This window comes from Pseudophryne corroboree, chromosome 9 (assembly GCF_028390025.1).
Source record: "Pseudophryne corroboree isolate aPseCor3 chromosome 9, aPseCor3.hap2, whole genome shotgun sequence".
Lineage (NCBI taxonomy): Eukaryota > Metazoa > Chordata > Amphibia > Anura > Myobatrachidae > Pseudophryne > Pseudophryne corroboree.
Genome location: NC_086452.1, coordinates 284,937,462 through 284,953,691, shown reverse-complemented (window position 1 = coordinate 284,953,691; position 16,230 = coordinate 284,937,462). Strand labels below are relative to the sequence as shown.

General features: G+C 46.7%; 1 protein-coding gene across 11 annotated transcripts in view; it reads left to right on the top strand.

Annotated features, from left to right (window-relative positions):
- Positions 1-16,230, top strand: part of RBFOX2 (RNA binding fox-1 homolog 2) — a 1,097,056-nt gene that overhangs the window by 996,842 nt on the left and 83,984 nt on the right. For all 11 annotated transcript variants that reach the window (XM_063940332.1, XM_063940334.1, XM_063940327.1 and 8 more), the window contains one exon: positions 10,375-10,447. In XM_063940332.1, coding sequence (XP_063796402.1) covers positions 10,375-10,447 — 73 coding nt within the window. The remainder of the gene's footprint in view (positions 1-10,374; positions 10,448-16,230) is intronic.

The window sequence follows — 16,230 nt, the reverse complement described above, 5'->3', positions numbered from 1 at the left end:
TGCACATTCAACCACCGTTTGTTCCTCCTGCAGTACCCTGGGATTTAAATCTGGTTCTTAAATTCCTTCAGGGGGCTCCGTTTGAACCACTTAAGAGTAGATTTTAAATGGTTGACGGCTAAAGATCTCTTTCTACTGGCAATGGTGTCAGCTAGAAGAGTGTCAGATTTAGGAGCACCCTCATGTAAGTCTCCTTTTCTGATCTTTTATCCAGATAAAGCAGTTCTCAAAACTAGATCTGGTTATCTTCTAAAGGTGGTCTCAAAGTTTCACCTGAACAAAGAAATTGTAGTCCCGGCTTTTCAGGTATCGGGACTTTCTGCGGGAGAAGCATCGCTGAACGTAGTCCGTGCATTAAGAATTTACGTAGATCATAATAGGGCCATCAGAAAGACAGATTCTCGCTTCATTCTCTACGGATTTCACAAAGGAGGATGGCCTGCTACTAAACAGACGCTAGCAAGATGGCTTCAAATGACAATTTCTCTGACGTCCTAGTGGATGCTGGGAACTCCGTAAGGACCATGGGGAATAGACGGGCCCCGCTGGAGACTGGGCACTCTAAAGAAAAGATTAGGTACTATCTGGTGTGCACTGGCTCCTCCCTCTATGCCCCTCCTCCAGACCTCAGTTAGAATCTGTGCCCGGCCAGAGCTGGGTGCTCCTAGTGGGCTCTCCTGAGCTTACTAGTAAAGAAAGTATTTATTAGGTTTTTTATTTTCAGTGAGCTTCTGCTGGCAACAGACTCACTGCTACGTGGGACTAAGGGGAGAGAAGCAAACCTACCTACCTGCTTGCAGCTAGCTTGTGCTTCTTAGGCTACTGGACACCATTAGCTCCAGAGGGTTCGAACACAGGCACCTGTCCTCGATCGTCCGTTCCCGGAGCCGCGCTGCCGTCCCCCTTGCAGAGCCAGAAGAACAGAAGCTAGAAGACGACGAAATCGGCGGCTGAAGACTCCTGTCTTCATTAAGGTAGCGCACAGCACCGCAGCTGTGCGCCATTGCTCCCAGCACACTTACACACTCCGGTCACTGTAGGGTGCAGGGCTCTGGGGGGGGCAGGACGCCCTGGGCTGCAATTGAAATACCTTTGGCATAAAAATACATATATACAGTCTAGCACTGTATATATGTAAAAACCCCCGCCATTTTTTTACACTGAGAGCGGGACAGAAGCCCGCCACTGAGGGGGCGGGGCCTTCTTCCTCAGCACACCAGCGCCATTTTTTCTTCACAGCTCCGCTGGAAGCAGCTCCCCAGGCTCTCCCCTGCAGTATCCAGGTACAAGACGGGTTAAAAAGAGAGGGGGGGGGGCACATAAATTTAGGCTCAAAGAATACAAAAATTGGGTATATCACTTATTAGCAGTGAAATACCCTGTGTTATATAGCGATGTGGTGTGTGCTGGCATACTCTCTCTCTGTCTCCCCAAAGGACTTTGTGGGGTCCTGTCCTCAGTCTGAGCATTCCCTGTGTGTGTGCGGTGTGTCGGTACGGCTGTGTCGACATGTTTGATGAGGAAGGTTACGTGGAGGCGGAGCAAGGGCAGATAAGTGTGGTATCGCCCCTGTCGGGGCCGACACCTGATTGGATGGATATGTGGAAGGTCTTAAATGACAATGTAAACTCCTTACATAAAAGGTTTGATGACGCTGCAGCCTTGGGACAGCCGGGGTCTTAGCCCGCGCCTGCCCAGGCGACTCAGAAACCGTCAGGGGCTCATAAACGCCCTCTATCTCAGATGGTTGACACAGATGTCGACACGGAGTCCGACTCCAGTGTCGACGATGATGAGGCACATTTACAGTGTAAAATGACCTAGGCCATCCGATACATGATTATTGCAATGAAAGATGTATTACACATTTCTGAGAGTAACCCGGTTAATACCAAGAGGGTTTATATGTTTGGGGAGAAAAAGCAGCCAGTGACTGTTCCCCCATCTGATGAATTAAATGAATTGTGTGAAGAAGCGTGGAGTTCCCCTGATAAGAAATTAGTGATTTCTAAGAGGTTACTGATGGCGTACCCTTTCCCGCCAACGGACAGGTTACGTTGGGAAACATCCCCTAGGGTGGACGAGGCGCTGACACGCTTATCTAAAAAGGTGGCCCTGCCGTCTCAGGATACGGCCGCCCTAAGGGAGCCTGCGGATAGAAAGCAGGAAGCTATCCTGAAGTCAGTGTACACACACTCTGGTACTCTACTGAGACCTGCTATTGCTTCAGCCTGGATGTGTAGTGATGTAGCAGCGTGAACAGATACTCTGTTAGACGACATAGATTCCCTCGACAGAGATACTGTTTTGCTAACCCTGGGCCATATCAAAGACGTCGTCTTATATATGCGAGATGCTCAGAGGGACATTTGCCTGCTGGGCTCTAGAATTAATGCTATGTCCATTTCTGCCAGGAGGGTCTTATGGACTCGGCAATGGACAGGAGATGCTGATTCTAAAAAACACATGGAGGTTTTGCCTTATAAGGGTGAGGAATTGTTTGGGGACGGTCTGTCGGACCTCGTGTCTACAGCGACAGCTGGAAAGTCCACTATCTTGCCTCAGGTTTCCTCACAGCCTAAGAAAGCACCGTATTATCACATGCAGTCCTTTCGTTCCCAAAAAGGCAAGAGGGTCAGGGGTGCATCCTTTCTTGCCAGAGGCAGGGGTAGAGGTAAGAAGCTGCACCATGCAGCCAGTTCCCAGGAACAAAAGTCCTCCCCTGCTTCCACTAAGTCCACCGCATGACGTTGGGGCTCCACAGGCGGAGCCAGGTGCGGTGGGGGCGCGTCTCCGAAACTTCAGCAGCCAGTGGGTTCGCTCACAGGTGGATCTCTGGGCTATACAAATTGTATCTCAGGGATACAAGCTGGAGTTCGAAGCGACTCCCCCCCGCCGTTACCTCAAATCAGCCTTGCCAGCTTCCCCCATGGAAAGGGAGGCGGCAATTCACAAGCTGTACCTCCAGCAAGTGATTGTCAGGGTCCCCCTCCTTCAACAGGGAAGGGGTTACTATTCCACAATGTTTGTGGTACCAAAACCGGACGGTTCGGTGAGACCCATTCTGAATTTAAAGTCCTTGAACACTTATATAAAGAAATTCAAGTTCAAAATGGAATCGCTCAGAGCGGTTATTGCAAGCCTGGAAGAGGGGGATTTTATGGTGTCGCTGGACATCAAAGATGCTTACTTGCATGTCCCCATTTACCCACCTCACCAGGAGTACCTCAGATTTGTGGTACAGGACTGTCATTACCAGTTCCAGACGTTGCCGTTTGGCCTGTCCACGGCACCGAGAATATTTACCAAGGTAATGGCCGAAATGATGATACTCCTTCGGCAGAAGGGAGTTATAATTATCCCGTACTTGGACGATCTCCTCATAAAGGCGAGGTCCAAAGAGCAGTTGTTGGTCAGCGTAGCACTCTCTCAGGAAGTGTTGCAACAGCACGGCTGGATTCTGAATATCCCAAAGTCGCAGCTGATCCCTACGACGCGTCTGCTTTTCCTGGGCATGATTCTGGACACAGAACAGAAGAAGGTGTTTCTCCCGGTGGAGAAGGCCCAGGAATTAGCATCTCTGGTCAGGGACCTCCTGAAACCAAAACAGGTATCGGTGCATCACTGCACGCGAGTCCTGGGAAAGATGGTGGATTCATACGAAGCCATTCCCTTTGGCAGGTTCCATGCGAGGATCTTTCAGTGGGATCTGTTGGACAAGTGGTCCGGGTCGCATCTTCAGATGTATCAGCTGATCACCCTGTCCCCAAGGGCCAGGGTGTCTCTTCTGTGGTGGCTGCAGAGTGCTCACCTTCTCGAGGGCCGCAGGTTCGGCATACAGGACTGGGTCCTGGTGACCACGGATGCAAGCCTCCGAGGATGGGGGGGCAGTCACTCAGGGAAGAAACTTCCAAGGGCTGTGGTCAAGTCTGGAGACTTCTCTACACATAAATATTCTTGAAATAAGGGCCATTTACAACGCCCTGAGTCAAGCAGAGCCCCTGCTTCAAAACCGGCCAGTGCTGATTCAGTCAGACAACATCACGGCGGTCGCCCATGTAAACCGCCAGGGCGGCACAAGAAGCAGGATGGCAATGGCGGAAGCCACAAAGATTCTTCGATGGGCGGAGAATCACGTGCAAGCACTGTCAGCAGTGTTCATTCCAGGAGTGGACAACTGGGAAGCAGACTTCCTCAGCAGACACGACCTCCACCCGGGAGAGTGGGGACTTCATCAAGAAGTCTTCCAACTGATTGCAAACCGATGGGAACTGCCACAGGTGGACATGATGGCGTCCCGCCTCAACAAAAAGCTAAAAAGATATTGCGCCAGGTCAAGGGACCCTCAGGCGATAGCTGTGTACGCCCTAGTGACACCGTGGGTGTACCAGTCGGTATATGTGTTTCCTCCTCTTACTCTCATACCAAAAGTACTGAGAATAGTAAGAAAGAGAGGAATAAGAACAATACTCATTGTTCCGGACTGGCCAAGAAGGACTTGGTACCCGGAACTGCAAGAAATGCGCACAGAGGACCCATGGCCTCTGCCTCTCAGACAGGACCTGCTGCAACAGGGGCCCTGTCTGTTCCAAGACTTACCGCGGCTGCGTTTACCGGCATGGCGGTTGAACGCCGGATCCTAGCTGAAAAAGGCATTCCGGATGAAGTTATTCCTACGCTGATAAAGGCTAGGAAAGACGTGACAGCAAAGCATTATCACCGTATATGGCGAAAATATGTTGCTTGGTGTGAGGCCAGGAAGGCCCCTACAGAGGAATTCAAACTGGGTCGTTTCCTGCACTTCCTACAGTCAGGGGTGACTATGGGCCTAAAATTGGGGTCAATAAAGGTCCAGATTTCGGCCCTATCCATTTTCTTTCAAAAAGAACTGGCTTCACTGCCTGAGGTTCAGACATTTGTTAAGGAAGTGCTGCATATTCAGCCCCCTTTTGTGCCACCAGTGGCACCCTGGGATCTTAACGTTGTGTTGGATTTCCTGAAATCCCACTGGTTTGAGCCACTTAAGACCGTGGAACTGAAGTATCTCACGTGGAAAGTGGTCATGCTGTTGGCCTTAGCATCGGCTAGGCGTGTGTCGGAATTGGCGGCTTTGTCATGTAAAAGCCCATATCTGATCTTCCATATGGACAGGGCAGAATTGAGGACTCGTCCCCAATTTCTCCCAAAGGTGGTGTCCTCGTTTCATTTGAACCAACCTATTGTTGTGCCTGCGGCTACTCGGGACTTGGAGGACTCCAAGTTGCTGGACGTAGTCAGGGCTTTGAAAATATGTTTCCAGAACGGCTGGAGTCAGGAAGACTGACTCGCTGTTTATCTTGCATGCCCCCAACAAGCTGGGTGCTCCTGCTTCAAAGCAAACTATTGCTCGCTGGATCTGTAGCACGATTCAACAGGCTCATTCTGCGGCTGGATTGCCGCATCCACAATCAGTGAAAGCCCATTCCACTAGGAAGGTGGGCTCTTCTTGGGCGGCTGCCCGAGGGGTCTCGGCTTTACAGCTTTGCCGAGCGGCTACTTGGTCGGGTTCAAACACATTTGCAAAGTTCTACAAGTTTGATACCCTGGCTGAGGAGGACCTTGTGTTTGCTCATTCGGTGCTGCAGAGTCATCCGCACTCTCCCGCCCGTTTGGGAGCTTTGGTGTAATCCCCATGGTCCTTACGGAGTTCCTAGCATCCACTAGGACGTCAGAGAAAATAAGAATTTACTCACCGGTAATTCTATTTCTCGTAGTCCGTAGTGGATGCTGGGCGCCCGTCCCAAGTGCGGACTTTCTGCAATACGTGTATATAGTTATTGCTTAACTAAGGGTTATTGTTATGAGCCATCCGTTGAGTGAGGCTCAGTTGTTGTTCATACTGTTAACTGGGTAAGGTTATCACAAGTTGTACGGTGTGATTGGTGAGGCTGGTATGAGTCTTACCCTGGATTCAAAATTTCCTTTCCTTGTAATGTCAGCTCCTCCGGGCACAGTTTCCCTAACTGAGGTCTGGAGGAGGGGCATAGAGGGAGGAGCCAGTGCACACCAGATAGTACCTAATCTTTTCTTTAGAGTGCCCAGTCTCCTGCGGAGCCCGTCTATTCCCCATGGTCCTTACGGAGTTCCCAGCATCCACTACGGACTACGAGAAATAGAATTACCGGTGAGTAAATTCTTATTTTCAGAAGCATATTCTCGTGCTGATCTCCCTGTTCTGGCTAATGTCTCTGCACACTCTACACGTATGGTAGGTCCTTCATGGGCAGCACAGCATGGTGCTTCAGCAGAACAGATTTGTAAGGCAGCCACATGGTCTTCCATTAACACATTCATTAGACATTATGCCTTGGATACTTTTGCCTCTTATGACGCAGAATTCGGGCGAAAGGTTCTCCTGGTTAATCAGGAGCGTCCCCACCACTAATAATGGCTTTGGGAATCCCAATGTTATCCTGTGGATAACCTGTGGACCCAGACTGAGAAATATACCGTTTTGGTAAGAACTTACTATTGATAACGGGATTTCTCCTATGTCCACAGGTATCCACAGGGATCCCACCCTGACGCACCTGATTTGAGGATCTTTACAATCACTAAACCTCTTACCTCTTGTATGGAAGGGTGTGCATGTGTGTTCTTATCGCCTGAATAGGGTTCTACATGATACTCCTACCTAATTGCTGTGAACACAACTGATTTGACCGAGTCGGTGGGCGGGATTATATGGAGGAGCCCGATGCATCCTGGGAGGCCAGAAAGCTTGTGACTGTTTGGTGCCATTTCCGCTGACGCTCCGGCATATCCCAATGTTATCCAGTGGATACCTGTGGACATAGGAGAAATCCCGTTATCAACGGTAAGTTCTTACCATAACGGTTTATTTTGGAACATGAGAACCTGGAGAAACTAAAACTGGATACTAGCAACAAATGGCTGGATCAATAAACTGAACAAGTGGGCAAGTATAAAGCTGATTTAATTGCTTTTTAAGAAAAGGGCTACAGTAGATCGTGATTATGAGGAGCATCGCTCATATGCATGGGTGAATCATAAATGCCATTATCCACGTAAGGTAACCAAGGCACCCAATAGATCCAACAAAAAATACAGATTTGATACAGACAATTACAGTATGGGAGCATCCTCCACAAGTGATGGTGAAACTTCTACCGTACATCCAGTTCGTCATACTAACAACCCGAGCCAAAGCAGGCTCAACAGAAGATAGCAGGCAAAGGAAAGCCAAAATACAAAAAACCCCCAAAAAACTGTAGTGTTTAATTTGTACGCCAGGGTGCTAACCCCAGACGAACTATCTGTCCTCAACAAGGGTTTTCCCTCTGTCCCTACGAACAGACCTAATGAATTTAAGAATAAAGTGGACTTACATCGTTTAAATAGACAAATGAAATTAAAGGAATTTTTGGGAGAAACCACTGTAGAAGGGGCAATTAAATTCCCTTTTATAAAAACCTCCAACTTTGACCCAGTCTCCACCAATCCCACCATAAAATGTTTCACTTCACAATTGAATAAAACAATGGAGAAGTGTTCCGGAAAAAAATAGACACAAACACAGTAATCTCTCCAAAAGGCGAACAAATTGCGCTTAAAAACTTGGGCTTCTATAAAAATATAATTACCAGGCCTGCTGATAAGGGTGGAGGCATCACCATTCAAGATCTTTCAGCATACACGATTGAGAGACAGTTGAGTTAATCTGATGTTTATGGTTCACTCTCAGGATCCAACACCTCAATACACAAAAGAACTTGGGGGGTAATTCAGACCTGATTGTTGCAGCAAATTTGTTAGCAGTTGGGCAAAACCATGTGCACTGCAGGGGAGGGCAGATATAACATGTACAGAGAGAGTGAGATTTGGTTGGGGTGTGTTCAAACTGAAATCTAAATTGCAGTGTAAAAATAAAACAGCCAGTATTTACCCTGCACAGAAACAAAATAACCCACCCAAATCTAACTCTCTCTGCAAATGTTATATCTGCCCCACCTGCAGTGCACATGGTTTTGCCCAACTGCTAACAAATTTGCTGCTACGATCAGGTCTGAATTACCCCCCTTATACGCTGTTGATTGCAGCTGTAAAGGATAACATAATTTCACAGAAGACTTGTGATTCTCTCATTACAGAATTCCTGACAATTCCTTGTAGTTATAAGATTCCCAAACTGCACAAAATTGCATTAAACCCATCGGACAAACTAATCATTTCGGCCCAGAACTCCATATACTTTGGAGTCTCCACATTCCTGAATTATTACTTTCAACCAGTGGTGAAACGAGAAAGATCCTTCATGAAAGATACAACCTAATTTCTATTAAAATTGTAAGGTCAACCCCCGGTTCAGACTGATCTGTGGATGTGTACTGTCGATGTAGTCAGTCTGGCAGAGGGTTAGAAGCCTCCAGATGGTTACTTACCAACGATTCAAGCTACCAAGGGCCTGATTTGGATTTCTTTATGAGTTTGTTAGAACTAACCCTCACACCCAATTTTCTTTTTGACTGGAAATTCATCATCCAAAAGCTTGGCTGTGCCATGTGATCATGCGTAGCTCCTAGCTACGCAATTGCGTTTATGTTCTCTTTGGCGCAAGATTTATTCTTTACTGATCCCGAGATTTCAAAATTTATTACTTGTTATCACAGATATATAAACAACATAATTGTCTTGTGGAGTGGGATTAAAGAAATCCATCTCCACTATGGAAGTAATTAACTATTTGCATGACTGCATGAAATTTACTTTATAATATCAGCAATCAGAATATCAACTTTCTGGATGTATCAGTCACCATGTCCAAACTTAAATTTCATCCATCTGTGTATTATAGAAATACTGATAGAAACACTTTATTAGAGGCTGAGAGTTATCACCTCAATTCCTTGAAACAATGGCTTACCCTTTTCCCAGTTTTTGAGAGTTCAAAGGATTTGCAGTGATCTGGAGGATGCTAAAGTACAGATGATACCCAAATTCATCGCTGGAGGATATAACCTAATTTATTTAAAGAAAAGTATGCAAAAAGTCAATTAAAATCTGAAGATTCCATAATTTTGGGTAACTGATTATTCTACAGCCAGTAAGGAAATAAATGCCTCGGCTGAACAGCTATGGCCCTTGGTGAACCCAGAACCGGATCTACCTGCCATATTGAACAAAAAACGAATGATCGGCCAATGTAGAGGCAAGAACATAAAAAATTCTGTGGTACATAATCATATTGCCAACTTCAAACCTGATCCCCCTACCGCACTTTCTTACCAAAAAAACAGGCAACTATCATTTGCATGGTTGCACTATGCGCCGTTATTTAGATACAGGAGACAATTTTTTTTTCATCCACGTTCGGGCAAAAAACATATGATCCGATATCCCTTGACATGCATATCCAGATATGTAATATATTATATTTAAATGCCCATGTGAATTATTGTACATTGGCAAGACCATACATCAATTTAAATAACGTTTGGCAATGCAAAGAACATCCATTCCCCATGCCCTGGTAGGACTAGATCAGGAGCAACCTGTTGCCAGACATTTTAAAAACTTGAAGCATAACATGGCAAGTTTAAAATACAAAATTATAGATTTTATGCCCCCATCTCCTAAAGGAGGCGATAAAGGCCATCTGTTGCTGCAAAAAGAAGCAATGTGGATTCACAAGTTGCAAACTATACATCCACTGGGCCTTTTATGAAGTGTGAGGCAGATTTATTACGCATGGTGAAGTGATAAAGTGGAAGGTGATAAAACCCCATCCAATGAGCACCTGTCATTTTTTAAACCCAGCCTGTTACATGGCAGATAGGAGCTGATTGGCTGGTACTTTATCACCTTCCACTTTATCAGTTCACCAGGCTTCATAAATCTGCACCTGTGTTCCTTAAATTGCTTTACTAGATATCTCCATTGTGCTGATACAAATAGTGTATTTGATATGGTATTTTGTTCTGTGGAGAAACCAAGCCAGATAAGACTCTTAATAAGACCTGTTTGTTTATTTGTTATACAAGTCTGTGAGTGCTGCCCTGCTTTTTGGGAAATATATATACAGGTATAAACAAACTAATATGATTGTTTATTACTGCTTACACATTCCGTATTGGTAGGGGGTGGGTTGCAGGTTAGAAAGAAGAGAACCAGTCTGGGTATTCCAAAATAATTGTCCACAAAACAGCACACTCCATTTAGTAGTGAGACAAATCTTCATTACAATGTTCAGTTTCCCATGAAACATTTTATCAAGGGTAGCTAGAAATATTGCATTTCAGAACTGTGAAAAGTTTACACTTAATGCAAATTAATTAGCTGCTATATCTTACGCAGTATTTTTTTTCCCCTGTACAGATACGGGAGGGTATATACAGCTGACCCATATCATGCCCTGGCCCCTGCTGCCAGTTACGGAGTGGGAGCTGTGGTAAGTAAGAAAAGAATCTTGTTCAGAGAACAAGTCAGTCCTTCTTTCCTATAGTATGATGTGCTTAGTATGTACTCAGCTGGTGAACATGTGCCTGTGTGTATGGAAAGCCAAATGATGTGTTTTGGTGTCACAACTATATGGGAAAAGCAGGATAACCACAACCATATAGGATTTTGAAAATAACACCTTAGTGGTTCAAAGATCACTATAACGGTAAAATGTTGTTCTACATATGTATAAAGGCAAAACTGAGTAATAGGCTTTGTCCTTTTAGATACAAAGCTGCACAGTTCCCAAACAAGTTTAAGTGAACTAAAATAAACAATACAGAAAATGAAAGTGCCACTGAACATCTAAAGAGAGTAGAGCGAGCGAGAGAGATAAAATACAATATATATCCCAGGCATGCAGTAATTAGCAGGTGAAACTGTTCCCCCCCCCCCCCCCCCCAATGTTTCGGGGATGGTCTGCTCTTCCTCAGGAAACAGAGTAAAACAGTGCTAGGTGACAAGTTTAAATACCTTACAATTAGATCACATCAGACGCATACTCTGATGCCAGTCGCACTTCCAGGACCCACACTTCCTGTTGTGTTCCAATGGGTCCGTGCACCGTAAGTGTCATACGTCACTCGGGGCATGACGATACATCCGGACTGTGACTACCCAGTGTTTGCAGTGTAACCAAGGAAACCTTCACAGTATAAATGGATGAGTATCCAAATAATATATACAGTTCGTGATTAATAATAATCTGTGCATGCTATATACAAACATCTAAGAAAATGTACATATACATTTATGTGCAACAGTGGTTTAGCAGATAAGACCATAACTAATCGAAAAATAGTAAGGTAATCATACGCCACTCATCATAGTAAGGTAAACATACACCACTCACTATAAAATATTTATGTAAGGAGGGACATATATCGTATGTGTAACCAAGTATATCTCATAAAAAGCAATGAAGACCCAGCGATTCTTTTAATCCTTAGGGGTATATTCAATTAGTGTCGAAAGCTGCCGTCTGTCGAAAAGACTGCAGTTTTCGACTTTTTAAGGTCGAATCGTGATTCGACCTATTCCATCCCAAGCATTTTTATTCGACAAGTCGGGGAATTCGACTTGTCGAATAGTACGTGAATCGGCAGTATAGCTGCCGATTCACGTACTTTTGAGGGAAACGGGGCCAAATTCGACAGGATTTGGCCCCGTTTCCGACCATCTCAGTCCGACATAAAAAAATGTCGGACTGAGATGTGGGACCCAGAGGAGGACAGAGGGGGAGAGCCGCGGGAAAACGGGGAACAGCCAGAGGGCATACAGGGGAGAGAAGCGCTACAGCACAGCGCTGCAGCAGGATGTCTCACAGCCGCGCCGCTCACGGCAGCGTCCACCTGGCTCCAGCAAGTGAGGTCACGCTTGCTGGAGCCAGTGGACACTGCCATGAGGTCGGGCGGCTGTGAGACATCCTCCTGCAGCGCTACTGTAACGCTGCTCTCCTCTGTCTGCCCGCTGCTGTCCCCGCTGGTCTCCCCACCATTCCCCCCCCCCCCCCCCCCCCCCCCTCCTCCTCCTCCTCTGGGTCCCTCATCTCAATTCGACTTTTTAAAAGTCGAATTGAGATGAGATTGAATAGGGGTTGTCGGATCCATTTCGACAAATGCATGTCGGAATGGATTCGACCCTAATTGAATATACCCCTTAGGGTTTAAAGTATCCAATGAAAATATCCATTTGGATTCCAATTAGTCATTTTTGTGATCCGTCTCTACCTTGCAACGATGGTGGGACCTGATTAATCATCCGATATCTGAGAGCAACCATACTATGTTTGGCTAAGGCAAAATACAGAGCCACAGGTTGTTCACTAAGCACTGTACTTATGGCTGCTCTGATTGCAGACCTATGTTGAGCCATCCGCATCATTAACGGTCTATCGTTCATGCCTACATAGCGAAGACCACATGGGGAAGTCTGAAGGTATCCCACAAATTTAGAACTACAGTTGAAAGTGTGCATGCAATTATATTTTGTGGCAATTTTTTTTTACCAGGGTTAAGAAAACTACAGGTCAAAAATCCTGTACATTTGTAATAGCCATTTTTTATGTTTTACACAGTTTTAACCATTGAGGGGAGAATTCAATTAGCCATGGTAATTTTCCACAGCCAAATGATCCATGGGGGCTTTCCAATTAGTCCCGGAAACCCACACTACAGATGTGTCCACTAAACAGCCCTTTAAGTCGCAACTCTGGCAGGACTCTGTAGCGCTGATCATCTTTTAAGCATTTTTCCCAGTGAAAATGTGTTTTAGTTGCAAAGTAATACAATAGGATGCACGCGCAGATCCTGTTGATTAAAATTATATGTAGCATGCCTATATTCTAAGGTGTTGTATCTGCACCTGAAATGCCACGTTGCAGTGTTTTCCAGGTAAACACTGTAACGTAGTATGCAAACAGTCGCACACAATACTGTAGTATGCAAATACAGTTGCAGTCATACACAGAATATAGGCATGCTGAATAATCAGCAGAAGCTGTGTGTGCGTCCTTTTGCATTACTTTGCAAATAAGACGCATTTTTGCAGGGAAAAATGCAAAAACACTCTGCGCTATTGAGTCACGGCACTCAAGTGTTATGTGAGGAGAGATGTAAGAGCACACATCTGTAATTTGGATTTTTTTTTCCATCTGCCCAGAGGTCATTTGTCCTTGAGAAATTACCCATTTCTCTGACGTCCTAGTGGATGCTGGGAACTCCGTAAGGACTATGGGGAATAGCGGCTCCGCAGGAGACTGGGCACAACTAAGAAAGATTTAGGACTACCTGGTGTGCACTGGCTCCTCCCTCTATGCCCCTCCTCCAGACCTCAGTTAGAATTTTGTGCCCGGCCGAGCTGGTTGCACACTAGGGGCTCTCCTGAGCTCTTAGAAAGAAAGTATATTTAGGTTTTTTTTATTTTCAGTGAGATCTGCTGGCAACAGACTCACTGCTTCGAGGGACTGAGGGGAGAAGAAGCGAACCTACCTGCTTGCAGCTAGCTTGGGCTTCTTAGGCTACTGGACACCATTAGCTCCAGAGGGATCGAACACAGGCCCAGCCTCGGTCGTCTGGTCCCGGAGCCGCGCCGCCGTCCCCCTTGCAGAGCCAGAAGCAAGAAGAAGCAGAAAATCGGCGGCTGAAGACTCCGGTCTTCATTAAGGAAGCGCACAGCACTGCAGCTGTGCGCCATTGCTCCCCATGCACACCACACACTCCGGTCACTGATGGGTGCAGGGCGCTGGGGGGGGGGGGCGCGCCCTGGGCTGCAATATAAATGCCTTAACTTGGCAAAACAACACATAATATAGTCAATAAGACTATATATGTGTAAAATCCCCTGCCATAAATATCCTGAAAAAAGCGGGAGAAGTCCGCCGTGAAGGGGGCGGGGCTATCCCCTCAGCACACTGGCGCCATTTCCTCTCACAGCTCCGCTGGAAGGACGCTCCCCAGGCTCTCCCCTGCAGTTTCCAGGCTCAATAGGGTAAAAAAGAGGGGGGGGGGCACTAAATTTAGGCGCAGATTGTGTATTATAGCAGCTATAGGGGAAAAATCACTGTGTGTAGTGTGTATCCCTGTATTATATAGCGCTCTCGTGTGTGCTGGCATACTCTCTCTCTGTCTCCCCAAAGGACTTTGTGGGGTCCTGTCCTCAGTCAGAGCATTCCCTGTGTGTGTGTGTGTGTGTGTGTGTGTGTGTGTGCGGTGTGTCGGTACGGCTGTGTCGACATGTTTGATGAGGAGGCTTATGTGGAGGCGGAGCAGGTGCCGATAAATGTGATGTCACCCCCTGCGGGGTCGACACCTGAATGGATGGACATGTGGAAGGAATTACGCGACAGTGTCAACTCCTTACATAAAAGGTTTGACGACATAGCAGATGTGGGACAGCCGGCTGCTCAGCCCGTGCCTGCCCAGGCGTCTCAAAAGCCATCAGGGGCTCTAAAACGCCCACTACCTCAGATGGCTGACACAGATGTCGACACGGATACTGACTCCAGTGTCGACGATGATCAGACTAGTGTACATTCCAATAGAGCCACTCGTTATATGATTACGGCAATGAAAAATGTGTTGCACATTTCTGATATTACCCCAGGTACCACAAAAAAGGGTATTATGTTTGGGGAGAAAAAGCTACCAGTGGTTTTTCCCCCATCTGATGAATTAAATGAAGTGTGTGAAGAAGCGTGGGCTTCCCCCGATAAGAAACTGGTAATTTCTAAAAAGTTACTAATGGCGTACCCTTTCCCGCCAGAGGACATGTCACGTTGGGAGACATCCCCTAGGGTGGATAAAGCGCTCACACGTCTGTCAAAAAAGGTGGCACTACCGTCTCCGGACACGGCCGCCCTAAAGGAGCCTGCAGATAGAAAGCAGGAGGCTATCCTGAAGTCTGTATATACACACTCAGGTATTATACTGAGACCGGCTATTGCTTCAGTATGGATGTGCAGTGCTGCAGCTGCGTGGTCAGATTCCCTGTCGGAAAACATTGATACCCTAGACAGGGACACTATATTGCTAACCGTAGAGCATATTAAAGACGCTGTCTTGTACATGAGAGATGCACAGAGGGATATTTGCCGGCTGGCATCTAAAATAAACGCAATGTCAATTTCTGCCAGGAGAGGAATGTGGACTCGGCAGTGGACAGGAGATGCAGACTCTAAAAGGCACATGGAAGTATTGCCTTACAAGGGTGAGGAGTTGTTTGGGGATGGTCTCTCGGACCTCGTTTCCACAGCGACAGCTGGGAAGTCAGCATTTTTACCCCATGTTCCCTCAAAAAGAGCACCGTATTATCAGGTACAGTCCTTTCGGCCCCAGAAAGGCAAGCGGGTTAGAGGCGCGTCCTTTCTGCCCAGAGGCAGAGGTAGAGGGAAAAAGCTGCAACATACAGCCAGTTCCCAGGAACAAAAGTCCTCCCCCGCTTCCTCTAAGTCCACCGCATGACGCTGGGGCTCCACAGGCGGAGCCAGGTACGGTGGGGACCCGTCTCAAGAGCTTCAGCGACCAGTGGGCTCGCTCACGGGTAGATCCCTGGATTCTACAAGTAGTATCTCAGGGGTACAAGCTGGAATTCGAGACGTCTCCCCCTCGCCGTTTCCTCAAATCTGCCTTGCCGACAGCTCCCCCGGACAGGGAGGCAGTGCTGGAGGCGATTCACAAGCTGTATTCTCAGCAGGTGATAATCAAGGTACCCCTCCTTCAACAAGGACGGGGTTACTATTCCACAATGTTTGTGGTACCGAAACCGGACGGTTCGGTGAGACCCATTTTAAATTTTAAATCCTTGAACACTTATATAAGAAGGTTCAAGTTCAAGATGGAATCGCTCAGAGCGGTGATTGCAAGCCTGGACGAGGGGGATTACATGGTATCACTGGACATCAAGGATGCTTACCTGCATGTCCCCATTTACCCTCCTCACCAGGAGTACCTCAAATTTGTGGTACAGGACTGTCATTACCAATTCCAGACGTTGCCGTTTGGTCTGTCCACGGCACCGAGGGTATTTACCAAGGTAATGGCCGAAATGATACTCCTTCGGAAAAAGGGAGTTTTAATTATCCCGTACTTGGACGATCTCCTTATAAAGTCGAGGTCCAGGGAACAGTTGTTGATCGGAGTAGCACTAGCTCGGGAAGTGCTACAACAGCACGGCTGGATGCTGAATATTCCAAAGTCGCAGCTGGTTCCTACAACGCGTCTACTGTTCCTGGGG